The sequence below is a fragment of the Corvus hawaiiensis genome, chromosome 1 (assembly GCF_020740725.1).
Source record: "Corvus hawaiiensis isolate bCorHaw1 chromosome 1, bCorHaw1.pri.cur, whole genome shotgun sequence".
Taxonomy (NCBI): domain Eukaryota; kingdom Metazoa; phylum Chordata; class Aves; order Passeriformes; family Corvidae; genus Corvus; species Corvus hawaiiensis.
The window spans coordinates 32,182,836-32,199,697 of NC_063213.1; the positions used below are offsets into that span (position 1 = coordinate 32,182,836).

Genomic DNA, 16,862 nt, shown 5'->3' on the forward strand with positions numbered 1-16,862 from the left:
GTCCTGGAAGATATATGTCTAAGGCAGCAGCAATCCCATTTCCTCTCTGACAAATGTAGTTAGTGTGCCATTAAAATGGTTTACCTCTTCGTGGTGGTGTTCTAGCTTCTGCAGATTCAAAGCATTCTTATGGCCAAACTCTGCCACCCAGCTTCTCAACAGAATGCACTTCTCAGCAGCCAGCTGGGCAACGACAAGTGGTTTCCATTACTCTTCATCATCTTTTTCAGTGGTCACTATATATGAAGCTTTATAGACATTAAAAAAAAAAAAATAAGCAGCAGTTTAAGACCATGGCTCTGTCAGTGTCTTTGTCACTCCAGAGTCTCTTGGCATATATCACCAAAACAGCCTTGTCCATGGGAAAACTACTTCCTGGTGGAGTCAACCCCATCTGATGGAAATTCCTCAGAAACAGACAGCCCCAGCATCAGCTCCTTGTAACCTTTGGGACTTCTTAAGAACAAATATCCACTCCAGTACTGCCCAGACTTGGGATCTCTTGAAATCAAAACAACATATGTGGTTCATCAAGAACCAACATAGTCCAAATGCACTGCATCATTCTTTCGTGCAACCACAACGTGGAATAACCACATAAGACAACCCATGGAATCCTCCCATCTCAAAATCCACAACCAGTTGCACCATGCAGCCTCACTGAAGAGAGGCTGTGCTGTGACTGATCTGTGGAGATGGCTGGCTGGCTGGCTTCATGATCACTTGTGCAATTGGAAATGTGACCTACAAACACAAAAGACAAATCTTGGGTGTGTAACACTTTCTGCTACTCCCAACAGTCAGGAAGGTGAGGCTTTGCATAGGACTATCATCTGCTTGTCCTGTTTCTTTGGGGGTTTGCTTTAGGGTCAGTTAACCAAGACAGGAGTCCTTAGGAATTGAGATATTACCTGTTACCTAACAAATTATGGACCACTCTGGCACTGGCTTGCAGTTATGAGTGACTCAGCTGTCCTGTTTTAAGATAGAAGGCTGGTCTCCTCTCTATTCTCCAGCAGTGATATTTATGCCTGAACTGGTAGTGATATTTATGCCTGAAAAATAAGTATGCTTATTTTCACACTTCCCGATGTTTTAAAATTTTTTGTTAATTTTTCCAGAATCAGAGAGGTATCTTGGAAGGAGGTTTTGAAGGAATGGATTGTTTTTTGTCAGATTAGCAAGTATTTGTATTCTTTAAATAGATATAAAATGAAGTTTTGCATGTCCCCACCCTACAATAGTCTCTTTGCTTTTTAAGGTATTGTCGAAGTGGTCATCATAGCAGTACCTGAAATAGATAGATTTCAGGCCTCCAAGCTGTGGTTCTTAAACTGCTGACCCACACAATGCTTGTAGTTTACCCTGAAAAGCTAACAGGCAATCTGTTTCCATATTCCCTCTGAAATTCTGTATGAAAGCAACAGTAGTTGGAAGAGATAATGTGAAGAACAGGCTGCATGATACACTTCTACAAAATGGGAAGGATGCTTTTCCTAGCTGTTAGTGCTGGGTGAGAAATGTTTTTCTCATCATGTGAAAACATTAAGATTCTGAATTCCCCCCACCCCCTCTGTTTTTTCTGTCCTACAACAGGATAAAGCTGAAACTATCTTTCCTCTTCCCCCAAAAACCCAAAATCATACTCAAAAAAAAAAAAAAAAAAAGCTTTATGAAAAGGTGGAGGAATTAGGAAAGGAGAGAAAGATTGAGAGAAATGAAGAGAAGCCACATATGGATTATGCCGTTTCTGGGATGTGTCCCTGTAGTTTCAGAGGCCTGAGCTGCCTACTTCCTGGCTGTTGTGGGAGAAAAAAAAAAAAACCTGTCCTGAACTTCACAGGCTTTTTGAGGAAACCTTTTTCCTTGAAGAATTGAGAGGAGTTGTGTTGACCAGTTCTGAAGGCTGCATGAACTTAAAATGCTTTTTTAGTCCTTAATTTTTATGCAGCTTATTACCTTGACAGCCAGTAGTCTGGCTGCACCCTTTACATTTGCATGGCCTGAGTCATAGAAAATTAGGTGAGAAGGATGAAATGCAATCTTTTTGAGTTTTGTTGTCATTAGCCTCCAATTATTTATTGCTCATGCACCCAGAGTAGGTACTGTTAAAGATTAAAAAGAGAGAGAAAAGAAAGGTAGTTTTATCTAGAAATAGTAAACCAGCATTTTTGGGTTGACTTTTTTTAAATGAGGATTTGAAATCTAACTCCATGAACATAAATGCTAAATACTTTCTGTTTTCTAATCTCGAATTTAGATTATTTTGTGTGCCTACACAGGACCTTTATCTGAAAACCATTGTTAATACTGCAAGGGCAGAACTGCAGTTATGATGTGCTGCTAAATCCATTATAAATGCTTGCCTTGAGAGATTTACAATGTGCCTATTTTAAATTTCTTTGAGTTAAAAGTTTGCAAACGCCAGTCGTTAGGCCTGGTGGGAATGTGAACTGCTTCTTTGTTTCCGTAGGCCTGTTTGCTAAGTTTGTGAGATTCTCTGAAAGACTGTTTTTTTCTAAACAATGCTATTTTTTTTCCTCTATAAACCGCTCACCACACAGACACTCTGTTTCCTAGGTAACTTGAGTGCAGATTGAATTTCTCTCATATTATCTTTGTTCCTATATCATCTTTCTTATTTATTTTAACCTCTCCTATCATCTTTCTTACCATAATTCTTTGGGCTATTGTGTGTTTTTGCAGTTTTCTGTGACCTGTTTTCCCCCTTTGTCCATTTGCATTTCTGAAGGGACTCATGAAAAGTTTCTTATGCAACATTTCTTTGTATTTGAACATATGTGACAGTTGAAATGCTGTATTGCTATTGTCTCTTTTGTGATAACCATATTCTAGTGCATGGTGGGTAGGTGTATAAATGAGCTGTAATTTCTCCCAAGTGTAAGGCTGATCTGAAAGGACTTTTGTGTCCTGCAATGCAGCAAGCGAAGTCCAACCTTTTAGCGTGTGCAACTGCAGGATTCCTTCAATCAGATCCTGCAAATCCTCCTTCAAATGATTAATCATTTTAAAAAGGTGCTAAAATACTGGGAAAATTAAATTGAAGGAACTGGCATTGGTTTTTAAATTTAATGGTTTTCAAACATAACTAATTATTTGAGCACTTACTGTTTATTAAAAGTGGCTTCTTGGGCACTAACAAAAAGAGCCTTGCTCATGAACTATATACCTTAAACCCTGAGGTAAAGGGGTTTTTCTGATGTGGTATTAATGGGGGCTGATCATTTGCTTTTGTCACATGTTTATTTTTTTAATTCCCAGTTGAGTACTCAAACCTGTAAGTTTGTAGGCAGATGTATTAGAATTTGTAGCATGAGTGATCATGTAAATAAAGGTTTTTAATACAAGTCATCATAATATTTTCTCTGAATGCTTCTACAGATATGAGGAACATATTTTTTTTATTTACATGTGATCTAAACAGACAAGGAAGTGTAAAGAGTTTTTTTAACCTATTTCTGCTTATACATCTGAATCCTCTAAGCAAAAGTTTGAGGATCTAGTTTATAATATTTAATCTACAATTGCTTGAACATATATTTGAAGTTCTGTAAATGCATAACTTTTTGCAGTTCTAGCCTGTGATTGTGATTATGTTTATCATGCAATGGAGAATTAGTTGCTAATTGATACCAGAAGCACTGACCATGGGGGTCAATTAGCCACTTCTACATTTATCTGCTCATAGTATATTTGAGAAGTGGAGTTGGGGTTTGTCTTTTTCTAGATAAAGGTTTAATCTGATATGTTCAGGTTTCGAAAGGCCTATTTTGAATAGTAAGTGGAAGAGATTGTTTCAAATGCAGCTAGAAGAAAAAAAGGCATATAAGGCATCGAGAAGTGGCTACTGATTGCATAAACTTATTTTATTATTATATTATTATTAAACTTACTTATTATGTAATACATGTGGCTATGTATCTGTAATGCTTTTGTCATTGGTTGAGTGAAAGACTCTAGAGGTAACCATTTCCCTCTTACTGCCTCCTTAATTGCCTGTATTCATTCTGTAGGACTTCTCCATGTATCACATCTGTACAGGGCTTTAGATGTAGAAACTGTGCTTCAGTGTTCATGTAAAAAATGTTAACCATTAATGTACTAATTAAAATAGAATCTCATTGCTTATCTGGCATCAGATGCTAGTCAGCCTTGGTGGGTCTGCTGAATCTGTATGTTTATGATGATGTCATGTATCCACTCCCTCATTGCTCTCTGGCATATATGCAGTTGTAGGTGAAATAAAAATCCAGGAAAAGACAGCAGTTTAAGCCACCATGGTGTTTCAACATTGAATGATTGAAATTAAACCACAGAAATGCACCTGTTTGGTAGTTACTGAGGGTCTGTATGCCCTTTTTCTAGTTGTATGTTGACTAATGTGACTAAATCTACAAGGAAGATCACAATACTCTTACTTTATTTGCTTTTTGCAAAGGATAAAGAAGACAACTGATTACATACAGCAATTTAAATCAATGGTCCAACTTTCTTCCATAGCACATTCAAGTTTGATAGCGGATATTTTCATTTGTATCTATGCCCTCCCTCTTGTCCTTACTCCCTGTATTTTGTATTCTGTACAGAAGCCCTGCATATGCCTGGTTAATAAGTTGCTTTCAAATTTTGAACAACATAGTGGCAAAGAAATGATAATTTGATCAGCAGAATCCCTTGTTAGGACGATCTTGGGATTCTTAACCTCCAAATGGCTATTTGAGTCTCTAAGAAAGTCACATCCTGGATTTAGGTTGTTAGTTTTCTCTTTAAGCTGACAATCTCATCAAGCTGCTCCTTTTAAGCACTGCTACTCCCTAAGGGTGACCTTTCTGGATGTCCTTGGAGCAAGTCATTTAAGACTAGACATGCGGCTTATGCCACTTGACAGCCTTTTGAAATGCTGGGACTTCAACAGCACACGTTTTACAAGCTTCCCATCTTCCTTCCTTCCTTCCTTCCTTCCTTCCTTCCTTCCTTCCTTCCTTCCTTCCTTCCTTCCGAGGAGAGCAGTTAATTCTGCCTTTCATTTACTTGGGCAGCCATATTTCTGTTAATTCCTTCTAATGACTCTCAGTTGCAAAGGTTTATATATTTATATTTATTCTTACCTGAATGATATTTCAGTAGGAATGCAGACATGGCAGCCAGCTCTGCTATTGCTTTAATGAGCTGTGCTCTCTGTCCATCCACTGATGGCTTGTAAATCATTAAAATAGCTCCCTGGTAAGTACTCAGAGCATATTTCATCTGGGTTTCATTTTTTAATGTGCTCATAAGTGAGCTGTACATTGCATAAGCATGTATGAGTGCTATGGCAACAAGAATTAGAAGGCTTGTGAGAACTGCATGGTGTTAACCAAGGCAATATTTTCACCCATCAGGCACTTGGGGATGACAACAGACAATATGACTTCTGTCCATGTTTCCAGTGAGACATGTGCCAGCACTCTTGCTGAGACAAATATATGTTTACCTCTTTAATCAAGATCTCTTCTGTCATTTGTCTGTTCCTCTTCTGAGAGTAGAAGGAGCAAGGTTTATTTGTTCCAGTGCAAAACTTGTTTCATGTAAAAAAACTGCAACTGTGTATAAACTTTGCTGATGGAACATTGGCATAGTCAGGTAAAGCCGATGATGTTAGTAAGCAGTCTTTTATGTGCTTAAAACATGGCTGAACCACTTTTGTAGCATGGATTTTTGTGCTCTGTAGAGGGTTCCAAGCTGTCTCTGATCTAAGATAATATTTTGGTTTTAGTCTGGTGACTTTCAAAGCTCTCACTGACTGTAGAGGAAAGAGGATTAACATATCTCAGTTGATAGGCTGGTCCTGCTCATGCTGCTGTTGTGCAGTGTAGGTGAGCTGCTAATGTATGTCCTTCTCCTGGTGTTCTCGGGTTTGGTGAGAGGGAGGGTTAGCTCTTTCCATGCTTGGTATGGATACATGTGTAATGGAAGTCTGGCTGACAGCAGCAGTTCACCACCCCCAGGTGTTTCTGCTGGGGGCGGGACTCTGTCCTCAAGAGGAAAGGTGAACCTGACCATAAATAATCTGTTGTCAATATGTATGAAGACAAAGCATTGTTTACACAGCACAGTGTGTTGTGAAGGGGTTTGGAGGAGGATGTTCTCCTGGCTCTACTCACATACTTTTCTTGCTTGCTATTGTGCTACACAGGCAATTACAGTCCCCACCTGTTTGGCCTCAGCTCTGCTGCCCAAGGTTTCCCCACTCAGGCTTATTGGTTGAGCAGCTCAGGAGAGCTGCTCAGTCACCCTGAACTAGTTGTTTTGTTCACCTTTCCCATTTGTTTCATTTACACTTAATCCGGGAGCTTTTAGAGGACTGGATTCCCATGGAAAGTTGGAAGAACTTCCAGTTCAGTAGAACTTCTTTCAGTAGGCAGACAGTGGGAGTGGTAACTTTCAAGAACTATGGCAGGCAGGCCATGTGCACAGATTTAATAGGCTTAAGGTTAACTTTGAGTAATCATTTCCAAAGTTAGGGGAATGCAGCTGCCATGGCAGTATTGAAGTTTTCCAGAGTGTTTCTTTTCTGAGCTGGGCAGGAATTCATACATTGCATGTATTCAGAGAAACAGTAATATTTTGAGAATGCTTTGCATCTCTGAGTCTTTCTGGGATGTTAAAAGTGGGGAGTCCAGAGTCAGAAATGGCTCCATGAAGGAGGTAGTTTGGTAAGGTAGGAGCTGGCTGTTGAACTTCTGGTTCAGGTAATAATAGTGGTGAATTTTTGTAGCTGATTATAGAAGAGTACTTTAGCAAAGCTTTCTTCACCCCTCTGATGAAGGGAAAGGGCTGGGAGAAGTGTTCTGTGGTTATCCTGGAAGCAGAAAGTAAGAGGTATCTATTTTTACCTCTTCCATGGGCTTCAGCAAATGATTTACCTTATCACCTGCTTAAGCTTCAGAGAATATTCTTTCAGTTTCCATTTGGATAGACCTTGCCATTCCAGAGAGACTGTATAAGCCATTGTTTCCCCATTACAACTCAAATCCATTAATAGAGTAGGTAACTTAGTGGCAGAAAGACCTTTTGGATTTTGGATTCTGCCTTTTTATAGGTAATGTAACTGCTATGGCTGCATCACCCTATACTTATGGCATAAAAAAGCTCAGGACTAAAGATTTTTCATTTCTTTTCAATTCTGTCTTAACTGAAGATGTTAACCACAGTCGGACTAACTAGAAGGCATTTCTCCCCCATGCATGCTCCTTACCACGTGTGTTCTGGCCAAATACTGACTGGAGACTATGCATTCATTCTTCTTTCTAAAAACAAGAAGTAATAAACCTTGCTGATATTGGAGGACATTGGGACATTTAATTTATTCATGTTTTTGAAGCAATCAAAGTGATGTAGCTAGGCAGCTGTATCTGTAACAACACAGTGCTGGTTATTTTCTGGGCTCCTTGTTTAAATGTTCACTTGCACTAAAAGTGACTGCTTTCTCAGAATCTTGATCTTCAGAGATGACCATCTCTGTGAAGAGTACATTCATTACTTGAACAGAAAAGGAATTGTCTGCCAGCACAGCCTTTTCTTCTCTATGTCTTCTCCAGCTGAGAAAGAATAAGCATCATCTCAGAGAAAATAACTCAGCAGAATTTACATTTGTTTTCCTAATGACACATAGCCTCTCATTCACCTTTCCTTGGGTGCAGGTAAGAAATGAATTTTAGGAAACAGAATTTTGCAAATATCTCTATATGTAAGGAGGAGGATTATTTTTCTAAAAAAAGTATCACCTAGCTAGCTATTAACTGAAGCTTTTGGGTATTCTGTTCAGGTAAGTGAAAGCATCAAATTGAAAACGTGAGATGTATTTTAAAGTATTTGTATGGCTAAAGAGAGAAGCAATTTAATATGCATTATTTAAGTATTTCTTTAGCTTTTTATCATCAGTGTCTATTTTGAATTTCACTATCTCATCCTCTATTTGAAACATTAATGGGCAGAATAGCATAACACAAGGATATTGAACATGCAAAAAGATGTATGACAGATAATATCATAGTATTATGTGGGAAGTAATTATTCCTACACTCCTTGTTAGGAGGGTATGTGAGTGTTTGCACTGACTGTGAACAAAAGAAGAGGGGGAGGAAGGAGCAGAAGATCTGAAGTTGGTCTCTATTGATGGAACATGGTTAGGGCAGTATGCGGTCTTTGTTGCTGAAGGTGATGAGAAGTGTGTAACCTGAGTAAGAGTTGACAGGAAAAGAAGTTCCACTATTATTTTACTGAGATTGTCTGATGCAGTTTGTTTTATTTTCAGTTCTGCTTTTATTGATGTGATGCATAAGCTGTTCAAGCCAAAGGCTGTCTGTTGTAATGCTTACGTTTTTCCTGAGACAATAGGACATCTATCCATTGCTCAGCTAATGATTCTGCAAGAGTCCAGATAATTATAGGTAGTAATGGAGTAATATATGAGTAATATACTTTTACAAAAGTAATTTGTATTTGAGCTACTTAATCTTTTCTGAGCTTAGAAGTGTTAAATATCATTAATATTAAACATGGCCATTATTCTGGCTTACACTGACATTTTATTCATGGTTTTCGTTTTAATGAAAGCTGTTTTGTTGGTTTTGTTTTGTCTGTTTTGTTTCTCTCTTAGGCTCAAAATGCACAACAGCTCCATGAGAGGATCCAGTCTTCTAGTATGGATGCAAAGTTAGAAGCACTGAAGGACTTAGCCAACTACTCACGGGATGTTACGTTTGCCCAAGAATTTATAAACCTGGATGGCATTTCCCTCCTAACGCAAATGGTTGAAAGTGGCACAGAGTAAGTAAACTCTGGTGTTCCTTCTGTGTGGGGTGATTTCATGCTCTCTTTCTGAGTTGAGAAATTAAATATCTCAAGTGTTCTGAGCTGCTAGGATAGTGTATTAATTATCAATGAGATACTGATTTTATAATTTTCCCTAACAATGGGCTGGTCAGGACTGGGGATGAGCAAAGTAGGAAGTCACAAGTACCCCCTTTGCCATAAAGTTTTGGTAGACTGGGGTCCTAGTTTCTTCTCTATTCATTGGAATTTCAATAAGCCAGTGCTGGTATATTTGAAGTCTGATATTTAAGTGATGTCACCTAAAAACTATGTTTTAAATTTCACATTACTGAGAACATGTGGGGTAAAACCCACATGTAAAAAATGCTTTACTTTATTTCCATTTTTTATTGTTTTGACTCCAAATAGGATTTTTTTTCTAATACCAGTGGGTTTTTTTGTCATGAAATTGAAAGCTGACCTCTAAAAATACACCTACTCTTTACCAGAACACCTTAACAAATTTCACCATTGGTGAAATTCAGGACCATAGTCCTGAGAAAGTGTCCATTGGCTTAATGTGGAGGGTGCAGCAGAAAAGTGTCAACTGGATTGTTGCACTATTAAATTATGCTCTAACAGTAAGCATTTGATTTCAAGTAAGAGATTTGCGGTCAGTGTCAACCTCTACTACAGAGGAAGAAAGCAATACCCACACCATCTCCTGAGAGAAAGAAAACTGAAATCAGTTCAAATCCCCTCAAAATGTCCTCGAGTTCCCGTGGATTCAAGGAAGTAAATAGTGTTAGGAGGTAAAGCGGAAGTAGTAAGTGGTCTTTGAAATGGAACACAAATGGTCTCTGAGGGTCTTGTACAAGATACACTGTGGATTTTCCACAGAAAAATTAACTACTTTCTAGAATCCAGTAGTCCATAGACTGGGCAGTGTAGAAGAAAGCTCTCCCTGATCCCTGCCCATTATGTGGTTAATGGTTTATGGGACTCTGGAGCCTTATTGACTAACTACAGCTATATACTAGATTTCCAAATGCTCGTGGCTTCATATTCAGCGTGTTGGGGTTATAGTCTTTATTTTTTGCAATGGTGTGGTCTGTCGTACACATGACATGTTATGCCACTTTAAAAAAAAAACGCTTCTAGGTACCAAATTTGGGAACTTGTCTTATAGTCATGTGATATTTGTTGTTTATGGACCAAATTAAGTTTAAGAGCAAAGACAAATTTAAATTGATGTAAACACATGTATGCAGTGGCTGCACTAATGAAAAGTATTCTGAATGGATGGGCTCACATATGCCTGTGAAGGTCGGAACACAGGAAAATTAGCAGTCGCTGCCCTTGTGGTTTATTTTGTCATGGCATTATTTAGGTTAAATGGTTTAACTTGCTCCACTGCAGAAGGTATTTAAACTAAAGCATTTTATTTTCTATTGAAACAGATAGGGAACATTCACATTTTTTATCATATTTTCTTCTAGCTGCACTAAGACTAAAGCAAGTGCCCTCCTCAGCCTTCAGATGTGTTTGTACTGCTGTTTTGTAGCTGTGGGATGAGCCAAGCTGTAGCAGACTGGTCTGGATTAAAAATAACTATTTGGGAGGGAAACTACTAAAGGCAACACTACTGTTGAAAGAACTGCCTAGCAAATTATACCCTGTAATAAGTCCTGACCGAAGGTATAAGTTTTCAAACCACACAGCAGGCTTGTAAACTGGACATATGAGCTGAGTTTACTACTTTTTCTATTTAATTTTATTTTATTTTGTAAGTGGCCTGCATTTTGAGGGATTTAAATTTTTTCTTTTTTGCTGATGTAATGTGTCATCAAATATGCATTGATTGATCTACCTGTCTAATGTATTTATCAGTGTTTCTGTCTGTGGGGAGAAACACTCTCGAGTTTGGGCACTGGACAAAGTCTCAGACTGTAAGAGTTTCCAGCAGCTTCACGTGCTGATGAGCTCTTAGTACTCACTGCAGTCTTTCATGTTCAGCAGCCTAGACATTCTGCAGCTCCTGAGGGTGTCAGCAGGTCAGGTTTTTCCAGGTCTGGTTTTGCAAAGAGAGTTGTAAAGCAAGGACATCTGTGCTACATTGTACGTTCCCTTCCACTTTTATACTGTGCATCACTGGCCGATGAGTGCATATTTAACAGAATTTGGGATTTAATGAAAGGAGCAAACATACACAGGCACAGCAGCCTAAGCCTGCCATGGTGCTGCTGCTTTCCTTTCTCATCTCACTTCAAGGTACTGAATCTGTCCCCTGACATCAGGGTCTGTCACTCACTGCTGTGTCAGCACACTAAGCCAACAGACTACTTCCTCAAAAGAAAGAAAAGAAACTTTTTTTTTTCATTTAGTGTCCTAGGCTGTCAAAGAAAGGCAGCTGGATTAAGTCAGTTTTCCTCTTCTGTTCTCTGTTCCTGCTTTTGCTTGGACTCTGCACTACTCTTAGTAAGAGGTCCCACACAAGCTGCTCACTGAACAGATAAATCAAATTGAAGGCCTCTTCACCATTGCTCCCAGCCTGGGCTCAGTGTCCTCAGCAAGGTGGTCTTGTGCGCTGTGCAGCTGACTGGGTCGCCAAAATGCTTCAGAACAAAATGCTCTTCTCTTTCCATTGCCCTGCACCTGTACCTGCCCATGGTCATTTCAGTGTCCATAGGTGAACCTACACCTACAATTATAGTAGCATTATAAAGGGCAGGAGGCAGGTATTAGAGGAGGAATGAGGAGCCAGAAATTTCTGGGTGAGGCAGAAACTTCTTTCATAGCCCAGTTTTAGAAGACAATGTGTTTTATAAGGATGCATTTAAGGTGTATCTTCACTATGGAGTTATCTTAGCCACCTTGGGGCTACTCCTGTGGAGCCAGCCTTGTTTGAATGGGGCTGTGAGTCACCCATACAGCTGAGACAAACCTAATGTCTTGGTGCTGCTGAGATGGTCCAGCTCCCTGTCCTCTCCTCCCATTTCTTGTGTATTAACCCCCATTCTTCAGCCCAGTCCTGCTTTTTCCCAGGAGGTGGTTCCAGTGTCTGAGTGCTTCACAAAGCCAATCCAGTCTGTTAACTTATTGCAAAGTACATGATTCTGTTAGAAAACTAACTCTCTAAAATGCATTTTCTGCTCAGTTATGGACTTGAAGAAACAAGAGAGGAAGTGTCATGAGTGGATACAGAAAAGGCAGCAAACCATTACATTGGCTTAGGTGTGTCACTGAGCCACAACCTGAGAGCAGTCATGCTGTGAAACAGTGCGAGGGTGATGGCTCTCCCAGCTCTTGTATTGCACCCTGGGGACTGGCACCAAGATTCTGGGAGAGCGGGAATGGGACATACCCTATGGGGTGGCTGCTGGGGTTCTGCAGGGATCTGCTCTGTGTGCTGTGCCAGCTGCCCATGGGTTAATGCAGCTGGGAACAGCCCTACATCTGTAAGTCCAGGCTGAGTGGCGCCTCTGTTCACAGTGTGCTGCAGCTGCGCTAGAAATCGATGAATTTTGTTAATTCAAGCTTTATTCTCTATTTTCCCCAAAGGGCCAGGCACTGCTCATTAGAAGCACTATCGTGCTCTGTGCAAAGTTGCTCTGAAGTTTTCTTTGCATATGGACTTCATGTTAGAGGCAGGTCTTATGTTATAATTTGAGTGTGTAATTAAGTTTTACTGGGTAGCCTCTGGAAAACAAGACTCCATCTTTTAATATAACTTTCACTGAGGAAATTACCTATGTTTTATTTACAGTTGGCTTTGTTTATTGCACTACTTAGTCATTATTTCAGTGAAGCTGATGACTATTAAACTACAGCGACCGGAGTAAGAGAATGTAAATCCCTGGATTTCTAGTTACTTGTTTCCTTTTGCAGGTGATGAAAAGAAGTAGTAATATAAAAGTTGACAAGAAATAACAGTGGTTTCTAGTTAGTTTTCCATATGTTATATTCCTGAATATTGAAGAAAATTAGAACGTTTTAGAGAATAGAGAACTGTGGGCAAGCACAAAGCCACAGGGGGTGGTGGTAGGCAGATTGTAGGGTGCATGGGGCCCTAGTGAAGCTGAGAGTGCATCTTGTGAATATAAATATATTTATATCAGCAGAGATGCAATGTCTCAGAAATTGTCCACATGTATCTTGATCTTGTTGATTGAGATGGCTTATCTTGTTTTTCCTTCAGGCTCATTCTTGCTTCCACAGCATTGCTATGAGTCTTATTAACTCAAAAAGGAAAAAAAAAAAAAGATAGTTTTATGTTCCTTTTGGTTTGGGTGACCTATAAATTATAGAAAAGACTGCACGAAAAGTTAGGTCATGAAGAAGTAAGTGCCAATTCCATTCTATAATTATCCATGATGTCCAATCATTTCTCAGACAGTGCATTTGTATCATCAAAGTGTGGGGTGGGTGTGTGCAGGCAGCTATTTTTCTTTTCTGAGACTTTTCGGAAAATGATTTCCATAGTACTCCTAATGCTAAACCTTTTTTTCAGAAGCCAGTCCGTGCTTAGTTAAGAGGAGCTGACTGTGCAGTCCATCTGCTTGGATGTACAGACAGTCTAAAGGGGAAGTGTGAGGGTGTGCTGCTTCCTCTCCCCCATCAGGGTGCAACGCCCTAAAATGAGCAGCAAGTGAGCAATGCTGCTGAGTCCTAGATATCATAATGACTGATAAAAAATATGTCAGGAACCAAGATGGAAGAAAGAATCATGTCTCCTTGCTACCCAGTCTGTGATAACAGGGTGCTCTTATTCGGAGTAGTATTCCATAGTGGAGCCTAGAACTTGTGTTTCAGAAAATCATGTATGTACAGAAAGTCTTTCTGATGTAGCAGAAGACTGCTAAAGTTGTGGGGTTTTTTTTCTTGGTATGTCGGAAGAGTTCTGTGACTGGGACAGACTCTAAGCCTTCCTTAGAAGAAAAAAAATTCCTCATAATGCCTTACAAAGCAAGAAAAGGAAAATGTAATTCACAAGCTGTAAATATTGAAAGACCAAAGAGTTGATAAAAGGAATCTATAGTTATTTTTGTTATTTCTAGTAATAATAATAAGGATGATATCATGACTAGGAGGAAAAGGAGGAAGGCCTATGCAGAATTTTCAGCATTTTTTTAATTGGCATTATCCTGATCTCTCTGACTTGCCATTTGGCTGAAATAACACACAGTTTCTGCCAAAAGAAAAAACAGAGACTTCGCTAAGCCTAGCTGTCTTGACAGTAACCAGAACAGAATTGTTTCTGCTGCTGTTGAGTATATTGTTCTCCAGACATCTGCTTCATCGATGAGGCTGTGCTGAGCAGCTTTATTGTGGTACAGCCATGGCACAGGAACATGCTAGTTGATGCTGCTAAGACAAGTTTGCAGATAGCCAGGTTTTAATTATAAGGGAGTTGTAATTGCTTAGTGTGCAGATTGGAGAAAAAACTGTTGCTTTTAATTGTGATAGTTGTTAAATTTTGCCATCTTCCTATTGGAAATAATAAATATGCAGCTAGAGCAAGTTAATGTAAGCTTCTAAATAAATGTATATTTGTATGGGTTTTGTGTCTTGACTAAGAGGACGTTTCATTGAGCACATGCAGTTGCAGAGTTGGCTGCTGTACAGCTGGAAGTCTCTGAGAGATCAATTGTGCATGCTTTAAGTACAAATTGCATTGTTCAGTGAAATTCTAGCTCTTGGCTTGTCTTACAGAGATAATACTGTATACCAGCCCAGTGGAAAACTGAAGACAGATTGGTTTGGAGTTATTCCGACTTTAGCACACTTTTTGGGACAGTTGCTCAAATACCTGCTGGTGGTTTTTTCCATCCCAGTCTGATGAGTATTTCAGCAGTGCTGTCAAAACATTTAAGCTGCCCTTGCTCACAGTAACTTGTTCCTGTCCTGCTTCATCTGGAGAGTTATACCAGTACTGTTTCTACTAAGCTGGACTGGAAAACTGGTGTAGGTTATGGAAAGTGACAGTAGAAGCTACTTTTAATACACTATTCCTTAACCCAGTTTAGTTTCCTGATTGAGCTCACAGTTGTGCAAGCACAATTCATTAAATGGAAAACGAACTGTCAGAAGATATGAACAATACTAAGCTAGTAGGTTTTTGCCACTATATAAAGTAGTCCTTTTCCACCCTTCCTGGCTACTGGCTGTGTACTACCTACTCCCTCTCTTGTTCAACTCCAATATTTATTTGATTCCTCAGTGATGCAATTCAATTTGCTAAACTGTCAGAAACTCAGCCAGACAATGGAGGGAGGAAATTAATTTGTATTTTTGACAGCACAGGGTTTTAAACAGGCTCAACTATTCCTGTGAAGCTTCACCTGGAAGCACAGATTACTTAATCTGACATTGCTGCCAAAATAAATTCTTGTCCAACAGGCGTTTTACACAATCTTCATTTCTTCGTGCTTCTGTAATGTCGGGAGAGGGTGACTATTGTCTATGAGGCAGAAATCCAAAGGAGTATATAAAATCAGGTAATCCTACTATACTACTGTGGAGGTGGTAATGGCAGGAGAATGAGAAAGGGCTGCAGCCCCATCTTTCAGTGCATTTTCCATAAAAAAAAGAAGGTGGAGTAGGATTTTTTTTGTTGGTTTACTTTTCTCCTGCTTGCTCTATTTTGGGTTTGTTTCCCCATCAGTCTTCAGGCTTGGATTACACCCTCCCTCTCAGCACACACAAGTACAATTTTTCTTATATTCTTTACATATGCAAAGCACACACTGTAGGCTTTAGATAAAATCACAGAATCATCTCACTTGGAAGGGACCCAGAAGGATCATTGAGTCCAACTCTTGAGTGCATGGCCCCTACAAGGATCAACACCACAACCTTGGTGTTATTAACACCATGCTTTAACCAACTGAGCCAATCTCAAGGTCATCTGAAGGTGGAACTGTCAAAGATCACATCTTTGGAGGGAAGAGAGGGAGAGTTGCTGGTCCCCCCATCCTAAATGCTATTTCTCCAGGCTTGGTTTTCTTGCTTTGCCTGTGTTTGAGAATATTAACATTTAAATGACTCCTTTTAAATGGTGACATCAACACCCCGTTTACTGGAACAGGGATGAAGAGAGGAGACAGTTTTACTGGGTTTTGTTTGGCAACCCCTTTTGTAAAATGTTATAAAAAGAGTAACTCCAGCAGTGGATTTGTATTTCCAAATATTCTCCAGAGTACGAAGGTGGGCAAACTGATTTTTTTTATTTTTTGTTAGCTCCAGAAAAAATTGTAGTATTTGAGAAACCAACAGAAATAAGGGGAAGAGCTTAAAATCCCCACTTCTGCAACTTTCCAGCATGTTTTTATCTTTTGGACTGTGGTAACTGTGGGATATTGTGGTGGCTGTGAGGAGTCTGAGGGCTGCTGTGTAACTTAATAGTAATAATAGTAATTTTGTAAATTATTTCAGGTCAAAGTGTTTCCCAGATTTCATATGCTTCTGATAGCCACACCTGTTACAGACAGAAGCCAGAAATATGTACTCTTGTATATTTCTTGTCATATTCCTAAACACTGCCTGTTATCTAGAATGTGGGTTATCCTTCTGTTTGCCTGAAAAGCAATATCCAAATGGTGCTTTAACGTGGTTAGCAGGTCATTCATCCGTCATCCCGTCAGTGTTTCTGTAGAGGAGGAAGTTTTTGTGAACATCTTCCACCTTTGCTAACAGTGGTCCTCTCTGGGGTCATACTGCATGAAAAGCTTTTATCCTCAGTGGTATTTTATACAATTCTGCTTGTGTCCAAACAGTGCAGGCTCAGAAACATTTGTTGTGCTGAAGTGGTGTGACTGATTTAGCTCTTGGTATCATTAGCTACAGTGGCTCCATGCTGGCTTCCACAGTGGGACATTCTAGTTTTTTCCCCCAGTTCAGACAAACCCTTACTGTGCACTGTGGGTTACTCCAGCTGGGAGTAAAAATTTGGACTAAAGATTTGGGGTATCTTTAGTCTTTGTACAGCAATTTTGGCACATGAATATATAGGAGTTGATTCAGTCAGGTCCCTGCTAAGCTGGTCT

At 39.5% G+C, this 16,862-nt stretch overlaps 1 protein-coding gene across 4 annotated transcripts in view; it reads left to right on the forward strand.

The window, feature by feature from the left end:
• ELMO1 (engulfment and cell motility 1) overlaps nt 1–16,862 on the forward strand; it is a 311,991-nt gene that overhangs the window by 84,773 nt on the left and 210,356 nt on the right. For all 4 annotated transcript variants that reach the window (XM_048298919.1, XM_048298911.1, XM_048298938.1 and 1 more), the window contains one exon: nt 8,663–8,832. In XM_048298919.1, coding sequence (XP_048154876.1) covers nt 8,663–8,832 — 170 coding nt within the window. The remainder of the gene's footprint in view (nt 1–8,662; nt 8,833–16,862) is intronic.